The sequence below is a fragment of the Chiloscyllium punctatum genome, chromosome 36 (assembly GCF_047496795.1).
Source record: "Chiloscyllium punctatum isolate Juve2018m chromosome 36, sChiPun1.3, whole genome shotgun sequence".
Lineage (NCBI taxonomy): Eukaryota > Metazoa > Chordata > Chondrichthyes > Orectolobiformes > Hemiscylliidae > Chiloscyllium > Chiloscyllium punctatum.
In genome coordinates, this window is record NC_092774.1 from 68,733,310 (window position 1) to 68,757,330 (window position 24,021).

General features: G+C 46.1%; 2 protein-coding genes across 2 annotated transcripts in view; one reads left to right on the plus strand and one right to left on the minus strand.

The window, feature by feature from the left end:
- LOC140461053 (uncharacterized) overlaps positions 1–16,556 on the minus strand; it is a 51,651-nt gene extending 35,095 nt beyond the window's left edge. The window contains exons 1-2 of the mRNA XM_072555837.1: positions 16,358–16,556; positions 13,428–13,622 (exon numbers count right to left, since the gene is read on the minus strand). Coding sequence (XP_072411938.1) covers positions 13,428–13,622; positions 16,358–16,556 — 394 coding nt within the window. The remainder of the gene's footprint in view (positions 1–13,427; positions 13,623–16,357) is intronic.
- The window catches only part of LOC140460632 (uncharacterized), a 1,198,404-nt gene that overhangs the window by 1,061,826 nt on the left and 112,557 nt on the right, over positions 1–24,021 (plus strand). The gene's annotated exons all lie outside the window — the stretch shown is intronic.

Here is a 24,021-nt window from a genome sequence, read left to right on the forward strand (position 1 = left end):
TCTCCCCGCAACCCTCAATATCCTTGATACACAAGAACCTATTTATCTCTGTCTTGAATATACTCAGTGACTTGCCCAACACAGTCTCTGTGGAAATGAATTCCATAGGTTTTGCACTCTCTGGCTACAAAGGTTTCCCCTTTATCTGCATTCTAAAAGGTCTTCACTTTACTCTAAGGCTGTGCCCTTGGGACCTAGTCTCTCCTACCAATGGAAACATCTCCCCAACATCCACCCTGTCCAGGCTAATCAGTATTTTGTATGTTTCAATTAGATCCCCCTAGCGTGGGCTGTAAATCAGCATAAACCAGACCCTTCAGGATGAGGTACAGCACGGATTAGGTTCAGCAAAGTGAGAGTGGAGGGAGAATGTGTGGGATGGAGATTTTCATCGTTAAGGAAATAAGAGAGGAAAGAAAGTTCAATCTAAATTAGAATTGAATGGATGGGCTGATGGGTCGAGGAGTGGCAGATAAAGTTTCATTTAGATAAATGTGTGGTGTTGCATTTTGGAAAGGCACATCAAGGCAGGACTTACACACTTAATGGTAAGGCCGTGGGGAGTGTTCCTGCATCAAGAGACCATGGAGTGCAGATTTGTAGTTCTGTGAAAGTGCAGTCACAGGTAGACACGGTAGTGAAGAAAGCGTTTGGTGGCGCTTGCCTTTATTGAGCAGAGCATTGAGTACAGGAGTTGGTAGTCATGTTATGGCTGTACATGACATTAGTTTGGCCACTTTTGGAATACTGCATTCAGTTCTGGTCTCCTTTGTTAGAAAGATGTTGTGAAACTTTAAAAGTGTTTGGAAATGATTTACAAGGCTGTTGCCAGAGTTGGAGGGTTTGAGTTATAGGGAGAGGCTGAAAAGACTGCGGCTGTTTTCCCTGGAGCGTAGGAGGCTGAGAGATGACCTTCTCGAGGTTTATAAGGGGCATGGATATGAGTCCAAAATGAAGGAGAGAGAAAAAGAAATTTACATTGCAGGGAATCTGCACAGTTACTGGACATTGCAGTGCATCTGGGAAAGGTAAATGAACAGCAAACTTCACAGCTGACCATGGAGGAACCTGTGTGGGGGAGCTCACAGAACAGGAACAGAGAAGTGTATCGTCTTTAACGTGTAACTTAGCTGTAAGTCTGCAGTCGTGAATGGAGTGGATTCTTTCTTGATTATATGTTTTACTGACATCTGTCTCTTGATTAAATTTTAAAAATATAAACCACAAGTACTGTGTTAGCCCAGAGCACTTTTTTAGAGCAAAAAGATGGTGCTATTTTCTGGATCTGTAGATTGTGAAGGAGCAGAGGTGGCCTTTATGAGAGTGATATGCTCTTCCTGTCAGATGTGGGAGATTAGGGAGAGTATCCATGTTACTGATGATTATGTCTGCAGTAAGTGTGTTTGCTTGCAAATCCTATTGGATCGCGTGGATAAGTTGCAGCGACAGTTCGAGGTAATGAGGAATTTACAAGACCTGGGGGTATGATGGTTTGGCAATGATCGGAAAGGTTAATGAACAGCAAACTTCACAGCTGACCATGGAGGAACCTGTGTGGGGGAGCTCACAGAACAGGAACAGAGAAGTGTAGAGTCTTTAACATGTAACTTAGCTGTAAGTCTGCAGTCATGAATGGAGTGGATTCTTTCTTGATTATATGTTTTACTGACATCTGTCTCTTGATTAAATTTTAAAAATATAAACCACAAGTACTGTTAGTCCAGAGCACTTTTTTAGAGCAAAAGGACGGTGCTATTTTCTGGGTCTGTAGATTGTGAAGGCCTTTATGAGAGTGATATTCTCTTCCTGTCAGACGTGGGAGATTAGGGAGAGTATCCATGTTACTGGTGATTATGTCTGCAGTAAGTGTGTTTGCTTGCAAATCCTATTGGATCGCGTGGATAAGTTGCAGCGACAGTTCAAGGTAATGAGGTATTTACAAGACCTGGGGGTATGGTGGTTTGGAAATTTATAGGCAGGGAGAAAAGCTGCAGCTACATTCAGGGAGATGGGTTAACTCCAGGAAAGGTAGGAGGGGTAGGCAGGTAGTGCAGGAGTCTTCTGTGGCTGTCCCCATTTCAAACAAGTCTGTTGTTTTGGAAAATGTAGGGGGTGATGGTCTCTCAGGGAATGTAGCATGAACAGCCAAGTTTCTGGTCTCGAGACATGCTCTCCTGCAATGAGGGGTACGTCGGGTTCCAAGTGATCAATTGTGATAAGGGGCTCTCTAGTCAGAGGTACAAACTGACGCTTCTGTGGTTAGCAGTGAAAAATCAGAATGGTGTGTCGCCTCCCTGGTGCCAGAATCAAGGATGTCTCCGAGAGGGTGCAGAATGTTCTCAAAAGGGAGAGGGACCAGTTGGAGGTCATTGTACACATTGGAACCAATGACATAGGAAGGGAAAAGGATGCCATTTTGAAGGGAAAGTGTAGAAAGTCAGGCACAAATTTTAAAAAAGAGGTCCGAGAGTCAAGAAAAATCTGGATTACTGCCAGTGCTATGAGCTAGTGAGTGTTGGAATAGAGAGGATAGAGCAGATGAATACATGGCTGAGGAGCTGGTGCATGGGAGAAGGGTTCACATTTTTGGATCATTGGAATCTCTTCTGGAGTAGATGTGACCTGTACAAGAAGGATAGATTGCACCTGAATATTGGAAAAGAGCTAATATACTGGCAGGGAAATTTGCAAGAGCTGCTCGGGAGGAATTAAACTAGCAAGGTGGGTGCGTGGGGAGGTACCCAGGGAAATAGTGAGGAAAGAGATCAATCTGAGACTGGTACAGTTGGGAAAGGGAGGGAGTCAAACAGTCAGGTCAGGAAGGGACAAAGCAGAGAGCAAGGTAGGACTAACAAATTAAACTGCATTTACTTCATTGCCAGAGGCCGAACAGGGAAGGCAGTTGAACTCAGGGCATAATTAGGAAGATGGGATATGATATCATAGCAATTACAGAAACGTGGCTCAGGGATGGGCAGGACTGGCAGCTTAATGTTCCAGGATACAAATGGGACAGGAAGGATAGAAAGGGAGGCAGGAGATGAAAGGGAGTGGTGTTTTTGATAAGGGATAGTATTCCTGTTGGACTTAAGGAGGATATTCCTAGGAATACATCCAGGAAGGTTATCTGGTTGGAACTGAGAAATAAGGAAGGGATGATCACCTTATTGGGATTGTGTTGTAGACACCCTCATGGTCAGTGGGAAATTGAGAAACAAATTTGGATGGAGATTTGAGTTACCTGTAAGAGTAATAGGATGGTTATTGTTAGGGATTTTAACTTTTCAAACATAGACTGGGATTGCTATAGTGCTACGGGTTTAGATGGAGCGCACTTTGTTAGAAACGGACCTAAGGGGCAAGTTTTTCATGCAGAAGGTGGTGTGTGTACAAAGCTGCTGGAGGAAGTGGTGGGTGCTGGTACAATTATGACATTTAAAAGGCATCTGGATAGGTATATGAATAGGAGGGGTTTAGAGGGTTATTGGCCAAATGCTGCCAAATGGAGCTAGATTAATTTTGGATATCTGGTCGACATGGACGAGTTGGACCAAAGGGTATGTTTCTGTGCTGTGTCTCTCTCTGACTCTGGCTTGCCACTAACGTTTGCCACGTCTCTATGTTCAGTTTCTTTCTGGTGTCGGTGTCAATACCTTGTTGTCTCATTCCGACCCCACCTCCCACCGGATTGACAATGATGACTTTTGTAATCTCTTTTTACAGACTATCTGAAGACGGAAGTTTCAAAATCAACAGCTTATGCTTGACTCTCCTGGTCCTCGGATGCTGCCTGACCTGCTGTGTTTTTCCAACACTGCACTTTTTGACTTTGATCTCCAGCATCTGCAGTCATCATTGTCTAACAGTCACTCAATCCATCGGGACAGCAAAGATTTTCAACTCTGATTCTGTGAGATGGAGCAATGCTTTTTGGTTCCTGTTTCATAACGTTTTCAGCATCAGTGGGACTGGATGAGAGACCCTACTGTTACAGTGCACTGAGTGTGGAGCCAGAAACAGTTATACGGCCTGGAAAGAGGAATTTACACCGGGGAGGGGCTGTACACACGTTTGTGAGCGGCTGAAGCTTCAGCCATGGAGAACCCGGAGGAATCCTGCCCCATGGAGAAACTGTGGAAGTGTGGCGACTGTGGGAAATGCTTCAGTTTCGTGTCTGCCCTGGAGACTCATCGGCGCAGTCACACTGGGGAGAGACCATAAGACATAGGAGTGGAAGTAAGGCCATTTGGCCCATTAAGTCCACTCTGCCATTCAATCATGGCTGATGGGCATTTCAACTCCACTTACCTGCATTCTCCCTGTAGCCCTTAGATTCTTGTTGTCTCGAGGAATTATCAATCTCTGCCTTGAAGACATTTAGCGTCCCGGCCTCCACTGCACTCTGCGGCAATGAATTCCACAAGCCCACCAATCTCTGGCTGAAGAAATGTCTCCGCATTTCTGTTCTGAATTGACCCCCTTTAATTTTAAGGTTGTGTCCACGGGTCCAAGTCTCCTCACCGAACGGAAACCATTTCCTAGCGTCCACCCTTTCCAAGCCATGTATTATCTTGTACGTCTCTATTAAGTCTCCCCTTAATCTTCGAAACTCCAATGAATACAATCCCAGGATCCTCAGCCATTCCTCATATGTTAGACCAACCATTCCAGGGATCATCCGTGTGAATCTTCGCTGGACACGTTCCAGTGCCAGTATGTCCTTCCTGAGGTATGGGGACCAAAACTGCACACAGTACTCCACATAGGGCCTAACCAGAGCTTTATAAAGTCTCAGTAGCACAACGGTGCTTTTATATTCCAACCCTCTTGAGATAACTGACAACATTGCATTCGCTTTCTTAATCATGGACTCAACCTGCATGTTGACATTTAGAGAATCCTCGACTAGCATTCCCAGATCCCTTTGTACTTTGGCTTTACGGATTTTCTCACCGTTTAGAAAGTAGTCTGTGCTTTTATTCTTTTTGCCAAAGTGCAAGACCTCGCATTTGTTCACGTTGAATTCCATCAGCCATTTCCTGGACCACTCTCCCAAACTGTCTAGATCCTTCTGTAGCCTCCCCACTTCCTCAGTACTACCTGCCTGTCTACCTAACTTCGTATCATCTGCAAACTTCGCTAGAATGCCCCCAGTCCCTTCATCCTGATCATTAATATATAATGCGAACAGCTGCGGCCCCAACACTGAACCCTGCGGGACACCGCTCGTCACCGGCTGCCATTCCGAAACCATTCCCCTGCCCAGAGTGCGGGAAGGGCTTTACCAGCTCCTCCAACCTGCTGGCCCACCAGTGGATCCATACTGCAGAGAGTCCATTCTCCTGCCCCGAGTGTGAGAAGAGCTTTGCCCAGGCCTCTACCCTCGTGGCCCACCAGCAGGTCCACACTGGGGTGAGATCCTTCCCCTGCCCTGAGTGCGGGAAGACCTTCAGCATATCCTCCAAACTGCTGGTCCACCGGCGGGTCCACACTGGGGAGAGGCCCTTCAGAGTGCAGGAAGGCCTTCAGTAATTCCTCTGCCCTGCTGAGGCACCACCATGTCCACATCGGGGAGAGGCCGTTCCCCTGCCCTGAGTGTGGGAAGGGCTTTAAACGCTCCTCTGACCTGCTGGACCACCAGCGGGTCCACACAGGGGAGAGGCCGTTCAGATGTGTCGAGTGCGGGAAGGGCTTTACCCAGGCCTCCAACCTGCTGAGGCACCAGCGGGTCCACACCAGGGAGAGGCCGTTTGCCTGCCCCAAGTGCAGGTGGAGGTTCACGTCGTCCAGTAACTTGCAGAGATACCAGAGGGGGCACCAGCAGATTCCGCTAGTGACACTGATGTGGGTCACCCCCAGGACTGAACCTCCTGCCCGTTCTGACAGTGGGTGCGTCAGCGAGCTCTCTTGGTTTTCTGCTAGACAGCACCTCCACACCCCTCCCATCTTCCCCCAACCCCAGGTTGACTCACGGGCGGCACAGTAGCTCAGTGATTAGTGCCACTGTGTCATATCGCCAGGGACCGGGGTTCGATTCCACCCTCAGGGTGACTGTCTTTGTGGAGTTTGCACATTCTCCCCCCATGTCTGCAAGGGTTTCCTCTGGGTGCTCCCACAATCCAAACATGAGCAAGTGAATTAGCCAAGCTAAATTGTCCCAGAGTGTTCAGGGATGTGTCAGTGCAGTGTATTGTTTAGGGGGTAATGTAGACTAATGGGGTAGGGGAATGGGTCTGGGTGGGTTACTCTTCAGAGGGTCGGTGTGGACTTGTTGGGTTGAAGGGCCTGTTTCCCTGTAGGGATTCTGTGAGCTTTGCTTGCAGTGCTGCTCACTGAGCCCAGGACTGCATATTCCCACTGAAGTGATCCGCACAAACCTCAGATGGCATCCAAACCAATGTACCAAACTAAAGGGGTAATCATGGGCACCCACATGGGACCCAGCTATGCCTGCCTATTTGTCAGGTACGTGGAACAGTCCATTTTCCTCAGCTACACCTGTTCCTCCAGTACATCGATGACCATATTGGTGCCACTTCACGCTCTCACAAGGAGTTTGAACAGTTTGTCATCTTTATCAACACCTTTCACCCCGACCTCAAATTCACCTGGACCATCTCCCTTTCCAGGACCTCTCCATCTCTGGCGACCGGCTAACCGTGGACATCTACTACAAGCCCACCGACTCCCACAGCTACCTAGATTCCGCCTTTTCCCACCCCACCTCCTGTACAAACGCAATCCCTTATTCCAAATTCCTCTGCCGCATCTGTTCCCAGGATGACCAATTCCACCGTAGAAAATCCCAGAGGGCCTCCTCCTTCCAAGTTCGCAATTTCTCTTCCCACGTGGTCGACAATGCCCTCCAGCACATCTCCTCCACATCCTGCAACACCGCCTATGAACCCCACCCCTCCCACCGGAACAAGGACAGAACCCACCCCCAACCGTCCTCACCTTCCACCCCACCAACCTCCGGATACATCACATCAGCCTCTGCTCCCTACAAACGGACCCCACCACCAGGTATATTTTTCTCTCCCCACCCCTACCAGCATTCCAGAGAGGCCATTTCCTTTGCGACTCCCTCGTCAGGTCCATGCGCCCACAACCAGCCCACACCCCACTCCCGGCCCCTTCCCTGCCACCACAGGAAGTGTAAAACATGTGTCCATACCACTCCTCTCACCTCCATCCAAGGCCCCAAAGGATCCTTCCACATCTGACAGAAATTTACCTCGACCTCCACCAGTGTCATCCACTGAATCCATTGCATCCAATGTGGTCTTCTCTACGTTGGAGAGACAGGACGTCAACTTGTGGATTGTTTCAGAGAACCACTCTGGGACACCCACAAACCCCACCGCCCTGTGGCTGAACACTTCAACTCCCCCTCCCATTCCATCAAGATCATGGAGGTCCTGGGCTGTCTCCATCGCCAAACCCTGACCACCTGACACCTGGAGGAAGAACACCTCTTATTCCACCTTGGGACCCTGCAACCACATGGGATCAATGTGGAATTCAAAAGTTTCCTCATGTATCCTCCTCTTCCCCCCCTCCCACCTTATCACAGCCCCAAGCCTCCACTCGCCCTCCTGACCTGTCCATCACCTTTCCCATCTATCCGCCCCACCCTCCTCTCCGACCAATCATCTTCATCTGTTTATCACATTCTCAGCTACCTTCTCCCCAACACCACCCCCCCTTCCATTTATCTCTCAGCCCTCCCGGCCCACAAGCCTCATTGCTGATGAAGGGTTTATGCCCTAAATGTGAACGAACAATTAGATCACCCATTTATAGAGTCATAGAGATGTACAACATAGAAACAGACCCTGCGGTCCAAGCTGTCCATGCTGACCAGATATCCCAACCCAATCTCGTCCTACCTGCCAGTACCGGGCCCATATCCCTCCAAACCCTTCCTATTCATATACCCATCCAAATGCCTCTTAAATGTTGCAGTTGTACCAGCCTCAACCACTTCCTCTGGCAGCTCATTCCATACACATACCAACCTCTGCGTGAAAAAGTTGCCCTTCAGGTCTCTTTTATGTCTTTCCCCTCTCACCCTAAACCTATGCCCTCTTGTTCTTGACTCCCCAACCCCAGGGAAAAGACTTTGCCTATTTATCCTATCCATGCCCTCATAATTTTGTAAACCTCTATAAGGTCACCCCTCAGCCTCCGATGCTCCAGCAGCTCAAATCCTCCAACCCCTGGCAACATTCTTGTAAATAGTTTCTGAACCCTTTCAAGTTTCACAATATCTTTCCAACAGGAAGGAGACCAGAATTGCACGCAATATTCCAACAGTGGGCTAATCAATGTCCAATACAGCCGCAACATGTCCGCTCAACTCATGTACTCAATACTCTGACCAATAAAGGAAAGCAAACCAAATGCCTTCTTCACTATCCTATCTACCTGCGACTCCACTTTCAAGGAGCTATGAACCTTCACTCCAAGGTCTCTTTGTTCAGCAACACTCCCGAGGACCTTACCAATAAGTGCATAAGTCCTGCTCAGATTGGCTTTCCCAAAATGCAGCGCCTCGCATTCATCTGAATTAAACACCATCTGTCACTTCTCAGCCCATTGGCCCATCTGGTCAAGATCCTGTTGTAATCTGAGGTCACTCTCTTCGCTAATCACTACACCTCCAATTTTGGTGTCATCTGCAAACTTACTAACTGTACCTCTTATGCTTGAATCAAAATCATTTTGGTAGATGACAAAACATAGATGACAAAAAATGCAATCATTTGTGACAAAGAAGGAGGGAAATTTTTTGGAAGGTTGTGCAGCTTTGGAATACTTTGCGACAGAAGATAGCGGAGGCAGGACTTTGAATATTTCTAAGGCAGAAGTAGATTAATTCCTTAGCTTAAGAAGAATCCAAGGTTATGGGGATGGATACGAATGTGCAATGTATAACACAAAGTAATCAGCCATTATCTTCTTGGAGTGGAGCAGCTTAAAGAGCCGAATGGCTTACTTCAGCTCCTAATTTGGACATTCATATATTCTGCTAGCTATAATGACCTCAGTTTGACTAGCATATATTTCCAATAAGCCCATGTTGATTCTGCTCAGTCCTATCATTAATTTTTAACTGTCCTGTTGTTGTAGTACCTTTCATTATAGATTCCCTGTGCTCTCTTCCTTCTTTCTAAAACAGTGAGATGACATGTGCCACTTTCCAGTGAACTAGTGTTAACCCCCAAGCCAAGGGAATTTAGCTACTTTAAATCCTATTCAATTCACTGATGCATTTTTGTTTCATACATATGACCATCCGTCAGTTCTTCATTTATACTAGCCCCGACATTCGCCATAATTTCTGGGAGCTATTAGTATTTTCCACTGAATGACATTTCTATCACTGAACCTCTTACCAGCAACATCCTGTGATTTAAACCTGTGACCTCCTGATTCAGAGAGAAGGCTGATCCCTTGTAGCAGCTGGTCTGGTATGTATGACTGTCACCAACACTGTGGCAGTTTGGGAAATCCATTCTTGTTGGGCCAGTAAATTCTCAATTCACGCTGCTCACCATCAAAGGAGTTGACAGTGTCATGACAGTGTCAGTATCAAAGGAGTTGACAGTCAGTAATTTGATTTATCTGAAACAGGTGAGATGTTTCCTGCCTCTGTGCCAAAAGCAAAGATCATGTCCAAAGAATCTGTCCCTAGTGGAGGTTTACGACTAACAATTGGAGTCCAAGACCTTTGTCCTTGGTTACTGAGAGTTTATTGCTCGAGAGGTTGGAACAAGGGGACACCTATCCAGTTCTTGGTCAACTATCAACTATCCAGGGGCAGAGGGGCATCAACTTGTGCAGAAAGGAGCAGGAAGAAGCTAAACATCATTCATGGGTTAAAGGAATGAGTGGAAAAAATGTTTAATGTCACCCAATACGACAACATCAGAACCATTTACTTTTCACCCAAGAAAGACTGATTGGAGAACTGCTAAATTATTAGAAACTAAGCACTATAAAAGGGGGAAAAAAGACTTTGGAGACCAAGTACACAAATCGTCAAAAGTAGCAGACAGGTACAAAAATCAATTGAAAAATACAAATAGAGACCTCGATTACAAAGGAGATGAAATACATGGGGTTTAAAGTTAAGTTTCAGTTCCAAGCATCATAGAATTCTAACATCACAGACAGACACCATTGGCCTGTCATGTCTGATAATTGAATTCTGGTGGAGTTTCCTCGCTTTCAAATTTATGGTGTTAAATTGTAACACCACCTCTGCACACTTCTGGAGACCTCGAGTTTACAGAATCACACCACATTCCTCTCTACCTCCTCCAGGAATAACTATTTCTCCTGAGATACTGCCAGTTCCTCAGATTACTTGGTACCCCCGAATACAATCCGCATGTCAGGAAATCTCTGGTGCTGCCCCAACACCAACAGTCACCCTTGGAACTGAAGAAAATGCAGAAATCTAAGGTGCAAAGAGACTTGGGTGTTCTAGTCCAGGATTCTCTCAAGGTAAACTTACAGGTTGAGACAGTAGTTAGGAAGGCAAATACAATGATGACATTTAATTTGACAGGACTTGAATGTAAAAGTAGGGATGTAGTTGAGGCTTTGTAACACTCTGGTCAGGCCATATTTGGATTATTGTGCGCAGTTTTAGGCCCAAATCTCAGTAAGGATGTACTGGCCTAGGCGTGTGTTCAGAGGAGGTTCACGAGAATGGTCCCAGGAATGAACATCTGAACAAATAAGGAATGTTTGAGGACTCTGGGTCTATATTTAATGGAATTTAGAACGATGACGGGGGATCTAATTGAAGCCGACAGAATTCTGAACAGACTGGATGTTGGGAAGATGTTTCCTTTGGTAGGAAAGGCTAGGAGCCGAGGGCACAGCCTTAGACCAAAGGGAAGACCTTTTAGAATGGAGGTAAAGAGAAACTTCTTCAGCTAGAGTGGTGAATATATGGAACTCACTGCCACCGAAGACTGTGGAGGCCAGGTCATTGAGTACACTTAAGCTGTGAATGATAGTTTCTTGAGTATGAAAGGGATCAAAGGTTACTGGGAGAATGGGGTTGAGAAACTTATCAGCCATGACTGAATCGCAGAGCAGTCACAATGGGCTGAATGGCCTAATTTCAGCTCCTATGGTCTTATGATACTCTAATGTGTGGAGGGGTGAGGAACGGGGGGGGAAAGAGATGAAGAGAGGAATACAATTAAGGGGAAGCTGGATACAGATGAGGGAGAAAGGAAGAGAAGGAAATACAAGAAGTGTACAGTAAATTAGAGAACGCATAGGAGATCGGGCATACAGAGGGATCTGGGCATATAGATCCCTGAAAGTGACAAAGCAGGCAGGCACGTGGTCAAGAAGGCATACAGCACGCTTGCCTAGAGTGTAAGAGTTAGCGAGTTATGTTACAGCTATTTATTTCGGCCACATTCATAACATTGCGTGCAGTTCTGGCCAGCATGCTACCGGAAGGACGTGGATGCTCTGGGAGAGGGTGCAGAGAAGGTTCACGAGGACGTTGCCTCTCATGAAAGCAAAAATCCTCTTTGGATTTCTTTTGATAAGCGAAAACAGGTACTAATGTGGGTCTTTTGTAAAAGCAAAGCATAAAGCAAACGTGTGATAAGTGGGGGATACCAGTTTGCTGATGAGGGATGGGAAGGGGCAATGAAGAGGGGTGGGTGGAGGCTCAGGCAGAGCGAAAACACTGATAGAGGCCAATTGAGCCGACCAGCCTGGCCCTGTGCTGGAGACTCAATGGGACAGAGACAAATGTATCTATTTCAGACACAACCTGCAGGGGTTGGACAAACATTACGCTCCATCAAGGGTAAAAATGTCCTCCATTTGCTCCTGCAGATCAATTCCATAGGGAAGGTGCTGTCAGACATCACTGGAAATAAAGTGGGTGCGAGATCAGCAAGTCCGACAGAAAGGATCCTCTTGCACCTCCCACTTCACCCACTAAACAGGGTTCAAGGAGTGACTCAGCGGCAGTAACAGCAGAATATACTGGCACCAGAGTGTGTCCAGCAGAGATTCACACGGTCGATCCCTGGAATGGTACGCCTAACATACGATGAATGGCTGATGATCCTGGGATTGTATTCATTAGCGTTCGGTAGGTTGAGGAGAGATCTAATAGAAACTTACAAGATTATGCTTGGCTTAGAAAGGGTGAATATTGGGAAGTTGTTTCCATTCGGCGGAGGAGACTAGGATCCAGGGACACAGCCTGATAATTAGAGGGGGTTAATTTAGAACAGAAATGAGGAGACATTTCTTCAGCCAGAGAGTGTGGGCCTGTGGAATTCATTGCCAGGGAGCGCAATGGAGGCCAGGACGTTAAATGTCTTCAAGGCAGAGATTGATAAATTCTTGATTATGGAATTAAGGGCTACGGGGAGAGTGTGGGTCAGTGGAGCTGAAATGTCCATCAGCCATGATTAAATGACAGAATGGACTCAATGGGCTGAATGGCCTTCCTTCCACTTCTGTGTCTTATGGTCTGAATTCATTGATGTTGACTAGATATTCTAAATTAATCTAGTTCTAAATTAATCTAGTCCCAAATGCCAGCACATGGCCCATACCCCTCTGAACCCTTCCTATTCAGAAACCATCCAGATGCCATTCACATACTGTAATTGTACCAGCCTCCACCATTTCCTCTGGCAGCTCATTCTTTACGCTCACTACCCTGAGTTAAAAAGTTGCCCTTAGGTTTCTTTTAAGTCTTTGCTCATCCACCTCACCCTAAAGCTATTACACTTTAGTTCTGGACACCCCCAAACCCAGGGGACAATATCTCGTCTCTTTACCCAATCCATGCCTTTCATGATTTTATAAGTGTATACAAAGGCCTTTGCCACACTCGGGGAAAACAGCCCAAAACAATTCAGCTCAAACCCTCCAACACTGGCAGCATCCTTGTAAATCTTTTCTGAACCCTTTCAAGTTTCACAATGTCCTTTTGATAGAAGCGAGAGCAAAAGTGGCCCATCCAATGTCCTGTACGGCCACAACATAACCTCCCAACTCCGATACTCAGAGGATTGGGAAAGTTGTATTTTGTGGGTTTTGAAAACTGGGAAAGAATAGAAGTATAACCTGAACTTTTGAGGGTCAGTTTGGAAACATCAACACTTCGGGGGGTGGGGGGGGGGGGTGCAGAAAGATGAGGGAACGAAACCAAATGTGCCGCAGCCAACACGGAGCAAGAACAGAGGATGTAAAACTGTTGCAGCCAGCTTGAAGCTGCAATGTGGATCATTGCACGTGCTGTACTTGAACCTGATGCATTTATTTGGGGGAATGAGATGCATTTTAAAAATAAAAATAAAGTATCTCCCCCTCCCCAATTGCTATCATCCATCCCTCCTCACCCGGGTAATTAAGACACATACCTGAATTGGCAGAGTAGATTCCCTCCTTGGATTCACTCCAGTTGCTACAAGTGAACAGATTACCCCCTCCCTCTCTCCGTCCCAGGATGAGGAGTTGCCCAGAGGATGGTGTTTCACATTGAAACTGATACGGCCACTTCTGCGTTGTGATGTCAAAAATGGGGCAGGGAGCGGGGACAGGCCGACAGGAGAACTCTGCAGCAGATGGAAGGAGAGCAGTTTGCAAAAATCCCTTCCCTTCAAAGAATCCTCACAGTGTGGAAGCAGGCCACTCGGCCCAACAAGTCCAAACCAACGTTCTGAATGGTAATTCACCCATATCCCTCCCCTTATTGCCCGACATTTATCCCAGAGTCATACACCGAACTTACACATCCCTGGACAATATGGACGGAATTTAGCATGGCCAATCCACCCTTGAAGATCTGGATCCCAGGCAGGACCCCTCCGTCTCGAGATCGGTCAAAGAACAAACGGGGTGCGGACTGTAAAAAGCAAAGTTATTAGTTTAATAAAGCAAGGCAGTCTGACGCAATTCTGTACAGCAACACAGAAGTTAAAGCTTCTGAGCTCCGTGGCGAAATTGCAGAATTACTTTCGAAAAAAACATGTAAATGATGTGTAATTTAAGAGAAAGCACAGCCTTAAAAGACCAATCAAATGTAATAAGGTGACATGATTGACAGCAGGGTAGTCCAATATTTTCTAGGAAACAGATTGTTTTACTCTCAAAATCATCCCGTGCTTGCGAGTTCAAGGTTAGTTTGAATACCAAATTCATATGATTCATATTATTAAACTCCATTGTTTTCTTTTCCCCAAAGCTAACCAACTCAGCAAAGCAGCAATTCTAGTTCACAGGATCAAATCATAACCTGAAGCCATTTTAAATTGAAAAGTCATTTTGTGGTTTATAAAAATCTACATCCACCTGTTGCTCCTAACAACAGCCTAAATTCAAATTTTAAATTCTCATCTTCCCCTGTGTTCATCTCCATCATTGCAAGCTCATCAGACAAGCCCCTTGCAAGGGGGAAGATGATAAAGATCGAACTTGCCCTGCTGTGTGGACTTGCCATTGCCAGCATTGGTGCACAAGGGACAGTTTACCTGTGCGATCCTGAGCAACCAGAGACTGTGTGCCAACTATGCCAGGAAGATGTCCTCGTCTGCTGAGGGACTGAGCATTACCAAGAATGACTACTGCAGTGGTCAGAGATTGAACAGTTCATTTACAGAACAAGTCTAAATGGTCTTTACCCTGTCAAGGTGTTGTGTGCCAGTTTTATACCAGTTGTGCTATGAGCTACCCTGGTAAGCCTTGCCCCATCCAAATAGGTCACACCGCAAAAGAGAAGATAGGGAAATGTTATCTTTCGATTACAATTTGTTTCTTCAAAGTCACAATAGTATATTTGGCAGGGATGAAGTGGTCTGTTATGTGCTGACTTCAGCAAAAGACTCTGAACCCGACTGACACCAATGTCTTCCCAGTTATGGGATGGGTGGAACTGTTCTGGGACAATAACCGCATCTCTTACCGAAAGACCTATCTATTGAACAGCCTCAAGGAAGTCACAAAGACAGGCATGCCTCTTATTGGCAAGGTCCCTCCCTTACCTACACTAAACCTGGTTATTATTTTGAATAAGGTAAGTACTCCTCGTGCTGTAACTGTAGGAATATAGTCTCCCCTGAGTTTTGCATAGAATGGAAGAATCCAAATCCAAAACAGTAATATCACTCTTTGGGATATGCAGCTCTCAGTGACTTTTTTCTGTAGGAGCATTTTCAGGAGTTATTAGTCATCAAAACCGTACTTATATCGTTTGTGGTCTCCACCTTTTGGATAATGAGACAACTGCTGCTTTATTGAGATGAGGATTTAAAATTTGAATTTAGGCTGTTAGGAGCAACAGGTGTATGTAGGTTTTCATTAACCACAAAATTCAATTTTAAATAATATTTTTAAATAAATATAACAAAATGGCTTCAGGTTATGATTTGACATTGAACTTGAATTGCTGCTTTGCTGAGTTGGTTGGATTTAGAAATAAAAGAGAACAATGGAGTTTGCATAATATGAATCATAAGTAATTTGGTATTCGAACTAATCTTGAACTAGCAAGCGTGGGATGATTTTGCGCGTAAAACAATCTGTTTCCCGGGAAATATCATTGGACTAACCTGCTGTCAATCATGTCACCTTATTACATTTTATTGGTCTTGTAATTCAGGCTGTGCTGTCGCAAAAAAAAATAATGCGTAATTTTCAAGTGTAATTGTGTAATTTTGCCACGGAACACAGAAGATTTTAACCTGTGTTGCTGGACAAATTTGTACAAGGCTGCCTTATGTCATTAAGCTGATCACCTTGCTTTAAATAGACCGTACTCCTGGTGATTCCTTTGACCGATCTCGGATCGAGAGAGCCGATTGAGGGGGTCCAGACCTTCACCCTAACCTGCAGAACCCCGAACACTATGGATAAACTTACCTCGGCCAATCCACTCTAACCTGCACATCTCTGGACACTGGGGGTAAATTAGCATGGTCAACATACACTAACAAGAACATCCTTGGGCATTATCAGTAATTTAGCATGGCTGAACCCCCCCTAACCTGCACATCGCTGGACAGTCTGGGGAATTAAACTCGGCAAAGGCCGAGGTTACCACGAGGTTGGAATTCTCTCCCAGAAATGACAGTTGATGGTGCCCTCACCAAGATGGCCGCCCGCGCTCCCCGCCCCAAGACAACATACGCCTGACCCTTACAAAGATGGCGGCCGGTTGCCCGGGCAACCCGAGAGCTCCTTCGCCGGTGAAGTAAACACTGGGGCCTGTGGTGATTTTATTGGAGGCCTCAGGCCTCCCCCGAGGAGTTTATAAACTCCCCAGTCTCCCTCCTCCCGCGGTTCCCAATCCTACCCTGTCTCACTGTCTCCTCTCTCCGGGGGCAGGAGCCAGGTCTTGCCGCTCGGGCCTGGCGACCTCCCCGGGATGTTTCTGAAACCTGGTCCTGTTCTGAAGGAGGATCACCGGGACCCGAAATGATTTCTCTCGGCACGAGCTGCCGGACCTGCTCAGCTTTTCCAGCGGTTCTTATTACTTCAGCCACCGGCACCATTCTGCCCCCACACTCAGTAACACCGCCTCAGTCCCACTGCAGGACCTGCACTGCACATGCGCCAGCTCACAAGGGGCGGGGCCCAGGTATGTGACGTCTCCTGGGTTGAGGGGGCGTGGTTGGGGAGGCCACCAAACAATCGGTGACAATGGGGGCGGGGCGATCGTTTTGCCGGCCCCCAGCCTCCAGAAAGGTGCGATTTTAAAAAGTTTAAACTTCGTCTTTTTTTAACTTTTCAGCCTGTTGTGAAATGTTATTCTGGACCTCTGGAAGGGTCAAACATTAGGAAAGTTTCAAACATAAACAAAGGGATATTAAAAAATATAAATAAATATAGGTAAGTTAACTTACAAAAGAGACCTGTTGGTATGCTAAGGGGAACAGAGTCGCTGAGCAAAGTGTGGTACCTTGGAAGATGAAAACTGTTAGTTCATGGGGGAACATTGAAGTGGCAGAGATGATCTCAGTTTTTATGTTGGCAGACAACAGAACTATTCCTATTAGAATTGGCAAGTCAGGGGCTATAGAAAGGGTAGATCTTAAACAATCAACATTGTGAGGGTAAAGGTACACAGGAAACTATTTGGATTGAGGACAGACAAGCCCACTGATGCTGATGGCCTACACCCTGGGTCCTGAAGGAAGTGGCAGCGGAGATAGTGAACTCATGAATTACAATATTCCAAAAATCTCTTAACATGGGAAAGATTCATTGCGTTTATTTAAGACTGATATATATATATATGTTCCTGATTGTCAAGGGGATCAAAGGTTATGGGAAGAAAGCTGGAGAATGGAGTTGAAAAACATCTCAGCCATGATTGAATGGTGGAGCAGACTCGATGGACTGAATGGCCTAATTTCTGCTCCTGTGTCGTATGACCTTACGGTTCCATGGGATTGGAAAAATGCTAATGTAACACCTGTATTCAGAATGGGAGGGAGGCCATATGTGGGAAATTGCAGACCAGTTCGTTGAACATTTGTTATAGAGTCATCGAGATGTGCAGCACGGAAACAGATCTTCAGTCCAACTTGACCAAGTCAAAAGATATCCTAACCTAATCTAGTCCCATTTGCCAGCACTTGACTCATATCCCTCTAAACCCTTCCTATTCATCTACCCATCCAGATGCCCGTTAAATGCTGTAATTGTACCAGCCTCCACCACTTCCTCTGGCAGCTCATTTCATACAAGCACACCCTCTACATGAAAAAGTTGGCCCTTAGGTCCCTTTTACGTCTTTCCCCTCTCACCCTAAATCTATGCCGACTAGTTCTGGACTCCCCCACCCCATCGAAAAGACCTTGTCTGTTTATCCTATCCATGCCCGTCATTGTTTTTCTAAACCTCCATAAGGTCACCCCTCACCCTCTGAACCTCCAGGGAAAACAGCTCCTGCCTATTAAGCCTCTCCCAAATGCTCCAACTCTGGAAACATCAGTGTAAGTCTTTTCCGAACCCTTTCAAGGGAGAAGGCAGGAAAATGGGGGTGATGAGCCGTCTGGATCGAATGGCGCAGCAGACTTGATAGGCTGAATGGCCTAATTCTGCTCCTATATTTGTAAACTTTTGAACTCTGGAGCAGGCAGGACTTGAACCCATTTCAGGGTTAGGGTCACTACCTCTGTGCGACATGACATCCAGAAAAATATCAAATCCTCCCCATCGGGGAATTGCACCCCCAGTGTCCTGAGTCACAGATGGGGATACTAACCACTTACGCTACCGAGGATGCTGGACAGTTGCAAGATGATGGAGATAGGGGTGGAGAATAGGTGGATGTTTCAGGAACTATTATAGACATGAACGTGTGAATGGCATCTTTATGTACTGTGTAAAAACAAGGACTGCAGATGCTGGAAACCAGAATCTAGATTAGAGTGCTGCTGGAAAAGCACAGCAGGTCAGCAGCATCTGAGGAACAGGACTAAGCCAGCCAATGCACTGAGCTGTGCCACACAAGCACAGTCCCCCTGGAGTGTTACCAGAGGTATATTCAGGCTGTAGGAAGAGATCCAATTCCCGGTTTGACCTGGAATGTAATCCCCACAGGCACAGGGGGAGTGGTGATCCACTTGCTCCACATGTGGGAAGGGATTCACTGAGTCATTCAAACTCAAACACAGCATTGACTTCCTACTGGACAGAAAGGATTAAACTTCTCAGCAACAACCGCTTTAAAAAAAATCATTTTTTATAGTCGTAGCGAGAATCACAGTTTTCCAAACTGTGGGCCAACACTCGTGATGTTGAGAGACCAGGTTTGGAATGCATGCCCGCCCAGGTAATAATGGTTGCTATGGGGCTCACAGTGATGACTGAGGGGCCGTCCCTTTAGATGCTCGGTTGTTTCTGTGTTGTTGATGAGGCTTGGCCTCATACACTGCTCTCTGAAGTCAGATTCAAAATAAGTTTTGAAAATTATGAGAAATATCATACCCAGAAAAGACAGTGAAAAACTGTTCACCATGGTAAAAGCATTGAGAATAAGAATGCAGATTTCAAATCCATTACAAGGAAGAAAATGTGATGTGAGAAAGAAATTTCACACAGTGAGTAAATAGATCTGCAAGACATCGCATGGAACAGTGGTTGAAGCAGATTCAGGTAAGAGGATTGGAAAATTATTTGATGACAAGCAATTTACCATTTTCCAAGGAAACGTCAGGAAAATGGCACAACATCAGAAAGCTCATTTAGAGAGCTGCATGGACACGATGGGCTGAATGGCCTGCTTCTGTGATTTAGTAATTCAGTGGTTCAGAATTGTTTATCAGGTCTTCGTCAGTTGTGAACGTCAAGCTAACATCTGCTATTTTGTATGGTCAGACAGATCGATGTTTTATAACTGAAGGGATTGGGACTAGGACCCCAGGTATTCACAGTATGTGTCAATGATTTAGATGACGGAACTAATTGGAATATGTCACAAATTGCAGATGACATGAAGCTGGGTGGAAGGGTGAGCTGTGAGGAGGATACAATGTTATTTGGACAGTCTGAGTGAGTGGGCAAATGTATGTCAGATGCAGTTAGTGTGGTTAAACGTGAGGTTATCCACTTTTCTAGCAAAAATAGAAAAGCAAATTATTTGAATAACTGTAACCTGGGAGATGGGAAGGTTCACCAAGAACACCGAGGACTGGAAAATTTGTGGCTGTAAGAGCTGCTCCTTTTTTGAGGTATTTTCAGTGTTGGAGGCGATTTCCTTGAATTCCAGAAGCAGCAATTAATGTTTTATATACTGATGCATTGTTTTGGAACTTTAGAGTAAAAAACTCAAGACAACAGCAATTTCAAAATGGAGAAAGACAGCCAAAGGCAGCAAGCACATGGTCTGTAAGGGAGAGAGAGAGAGAGAAAGAAACGTATACTACTAACGGATACAGCAGTGAATCTGCATAGTAACTGCCTTTGCTGTTTGAAATCATGTATCTCTGGACATCTTGGAAAAATTAACAAACAGCAAAATTCACAGCTGATCTTGGAGGAACATGTGTAGGAGAGCTCACAGCACAGGAACAGATTACTGCAGAGTTTTTAACGTGTAACCTTGCCGTAAGTCTGCAGTAGTGAATAGAGTGGGTTCTTTCTTGATTATATGTCTTGAGATTTTAGAAGTTCACCAGCGAGTCCACAACAGGGAATGGCTGATCACCTGCTCCAGGCACAGGAGGGGATTCATCAATTCTTCCAGCCTGCAGACGCACGAGCAGGTCCACACCAGGCACAGCATGCTCACCTGCTCTCAGTGCGGGAAGGGCATCACCCCCTCCTCCCACCTGCGGAGGCACCAGTGAGTTCATGTGCCATCACAGGGTGATTGAAGGAACAAGGGCCGAGTGCCATTATCGACTGGACTATCAACCCAGTTCTGGGGACTCCTTGGGACTCCTGGGTTTGAATCCCGCCACAGCAGATGGCGGAATTGGAATTCAGTCAGAAATCTGGAGTTCAGAATCTAATGATGAAATCATTTTCTGGGGAAAGAAAACCCTCTGATTCACTCATGTTAGAGTCTGTCTGCAACCCAACCTTGAGTCAGATTGGTTCTGTTTCCAAAGTAGGGATTTATAACATGTCACATGGATTGACTGCCTGAAGATTGTGTGCTTTTTGAGCAAAATATAATATATCTGCAAATAAAATTCTGCAATTACAATTTCACCCCATAAACTGATGTGTGTGCATGCATGAGAGCGTGTGTGTTTGTGCATAAAAGCATGTGTTTGCATTTGACCATGCTTGGTAACGTGTGTGAGTAATGGGGTACAAGTCTGTGTGAGTGGGGTCACTTGTAGTGTGACATGAAACCATGGTCCCTGTTGAGGCCATCCTCATGGGTTCCATACTTGGCTATCAGTTATACAACACACATTGGAGAGGGCAGGGTGGGGCTTGTCTTTCAATTTGCAGAAGGTGGGAGGCTCTGGATACTGTGATCCAGGGCAAACACATCCTGGAGGACATTCGTTCAGAGAGATGGAGCTGGAAGCCAGGCTGCAGACATGTTGAGGGTAAAGTGGGAAAGTTAACCAGGCACCTTATTCTGGGAGATTGTCATTCCCTTCTGGAGAGAGCCTTTTGTTTGCATCAGTGGACAGGGTCAGGAGGGTGTAAGTGCAGGTCTGGCAGGTAAAGGGGATCTGAGAGAGGGCTGCAGGTGGGAGGAGCTAACTGGTTGGGCAGTGGGAGTAAAACAACATTGGGGAGGGGGAGGTGGTGGTAAGGGACAGAACAGTGACAGGGATGGTCTCCCTTCTCTGCAGTTGTCAGCAGGAGCACAGATGGCATTGGTGTCTATTTGGTGCCAGGATTCAGGAACCGATGTGCTCAGGGCTGGAGAAGGTTGCAGTGGGTGCGATCCAACAATGTCAGGAGGTGAGAGCCTCTGCTGAGGGCACATGAGAAGTTAGAAACTACTAGGACAAAGCAGAAGATTAAAGCTCTGAGCAGCACGGTGGCTCAGTGGTTCGTACTACTGACTCACAATGTCAGGGACCTGGGTTCGGTCCCACTCTTGAGCAGCTGTCTGTGTGGACTTTAACACGTTCTCACCCTTCTGTCTGCATGAGTTAACTCTGGGTGCAGTTCAGGGTGGATCGACCGTGCTAAAGTGTCCACATATGTGCAACTGAGGGTCAGTTAACCATGGGGAACTGCAGGAAAAACGGGTGGGTCTGGATGGGATACTGTTTGGAAGGTCAGTCTGAATTTTATGGGCCAAATGGCCTCTCAGGATTATATGATTCTACTGCATTAGCCAAGCATCTATTGAGAAACAATTGCCTCAGGTCTGCTGTGGGTGGAGTGGGTTCCAATCCATGAGACACTGACACCAGTCCTGAGGAAGGTGGGATTTGTGCTGTCAGTCCCCCAAACCTTTGGTCCCCGTCCACTCTCTCTCCTCACACTCTGCACCCACCAATTCTCTGTGCTCAGCTTTCTTCTCTCTCTTCCCCTCATTTTCTGCACTCCACCCTCTGTCCCCTGTCATTTTCTCTCTCTCTCTCTCCCCCCACTCCCCTGTCCATTCTCCCTCCCTTCTACCATACTTTCTCGTGCCCTCTTTGATTGCTGTATCTCTTTGTCAGGAAAGAGAGAGAATCGATAGTGATGACTCTACCTGGAAGACAGGGGTGCGCAAGAAATGGCTGATCTTTAAAATTAAGAACAGCTGAAATGATATATTCAGAAACATTGTTAACGTCTAAATGCGTATTAATTTATTTTTTAAAAAGCTGCAGTCATGTTTCTGAAACGTTCATTGAAATAGACGCATAGAGTCATACAGCACAGAAACAGATCCTTCAGTCCAACTCGCCCATCCCCTCCAGATATCCTAAATTGATCCAGTGACCCATTTGACAGCATTTCGCCCATATCTCTCTCACACCTTCCTATTCAGATACCCATCCTGACCCTGATGCCTTTCAAATGTTGTAATTGTAGCAGCCTCCACCACTTCCTCTGGGCAGCTCATTCCATACACACACCACACTCTACATGAAAGTTACCCCTTAGGACCGTTTTAAATCTTTCCCTTCTCACCCTTAACCTATGCCGTCTAGTTTTGGACTTCCTCTACCCTGGGGAAAAGACATACAAAGCCGGACGAAATTCAAAAGGAAAAAAATGTCAAGCCACAGGAAAAAATAAAATTGTGGCTGCAGCTTTTTTTCTCCTATTGACATTTGGACGCTTAAAATCTGTGTCACACCAGCACCTCCACAGAGCATACTGCGCATGCTTCTCGGTGTCAGCGACATCTGCGCATGTGCAGCGGTGTCAGAAACAACTGCGCATGTACTGCGGTGTCAGCAAAAATACCGAGCATGCTCGTCGCTGTCCGCGGAAACGGTGCTTGACTTCCTCCTGAAGGACCAATGGTGAGACCCGGAGGACCGGAAGGAGCCTGGTCCTCCGGCCATTCAGAACAGCCTCTGTCTGAACGCGGAAGTTGTTCAGAGTTTCTCAAGATGCGGTTGTTCCTCTCTCTCTTTGAATGAAGATTGAGCTTCACCCCAGACTGCAACTTTGTCCAACATCTGTGCGTACGGCACTCTCTTTTCTCACCCACTTTTTCGTTCTGGGATTCAGTTGTTGACTTGCACGAACTGAAGGGAAAGGGAGTGAATCCAGGGAGGGGACAAACTTTGGAAAAGTTGGTCCACGTCTGTGTCTCATTTGGCAAACGCACAGCAAATGCAGTACCACAATGTAAAGTTAAAGCCTATTTTAAAAAAGGCAGAAAGGAGGTGCATGGTTTAAATGAATAATATATTGGTATGTGGAGAAAGTGAGGACGGCAGATGCTGGAGATCAGAGTCAAGTGTGGTGCTTGAAAAACACAGCAGATCAGGCAGCATCCAAGGAGCAGGAGAGTCGATGTTTTGGGCACGAGCCCTTCATCAGGAATGATGTGTGGATGTACAAAGGGACCTCAGCGTCCTTCTACACCAGTTGTCAGGTGCAGCAAGCAGTCAGCAAGGCAATAGGAATTGAGTTGAAAATGGGGTTGACTTCCTGCAATTGGGGGGTGGGGTGGTCATTGAATATATTCAAGGCTGAGGTCATCTGACTTTTGAACAACAAAGAAGTGGATGGTTATAGGGGAAGGCAAGAAAATGGTTTTGAGACCATTACAGAATCATACAGCACAGAAATAGACACTTCAGTTCAACTAGTCCATGCTATGTTCGCATAAACTAATCCCATCTGCCAGTGTTTGGCCCATATCCCCCGTCACAAAGCTGGTCCTTCTTCTCAAGGATACTGTGTCCTTGGTTTTTTTCAGAGTGGTGGTAAAATGGCCCTGGGCTCCAAAATGGATGGTTTAATACAGAAATGAAAAGGGTATTGGTCGGCTTTTTTGTTTACACGTCAACAGATGAGACTTTAGGCCCAAGCTTTTATGTTTTCGAAGTGACCTGCATAATGAAAGACAAGTGATCTGTTGTG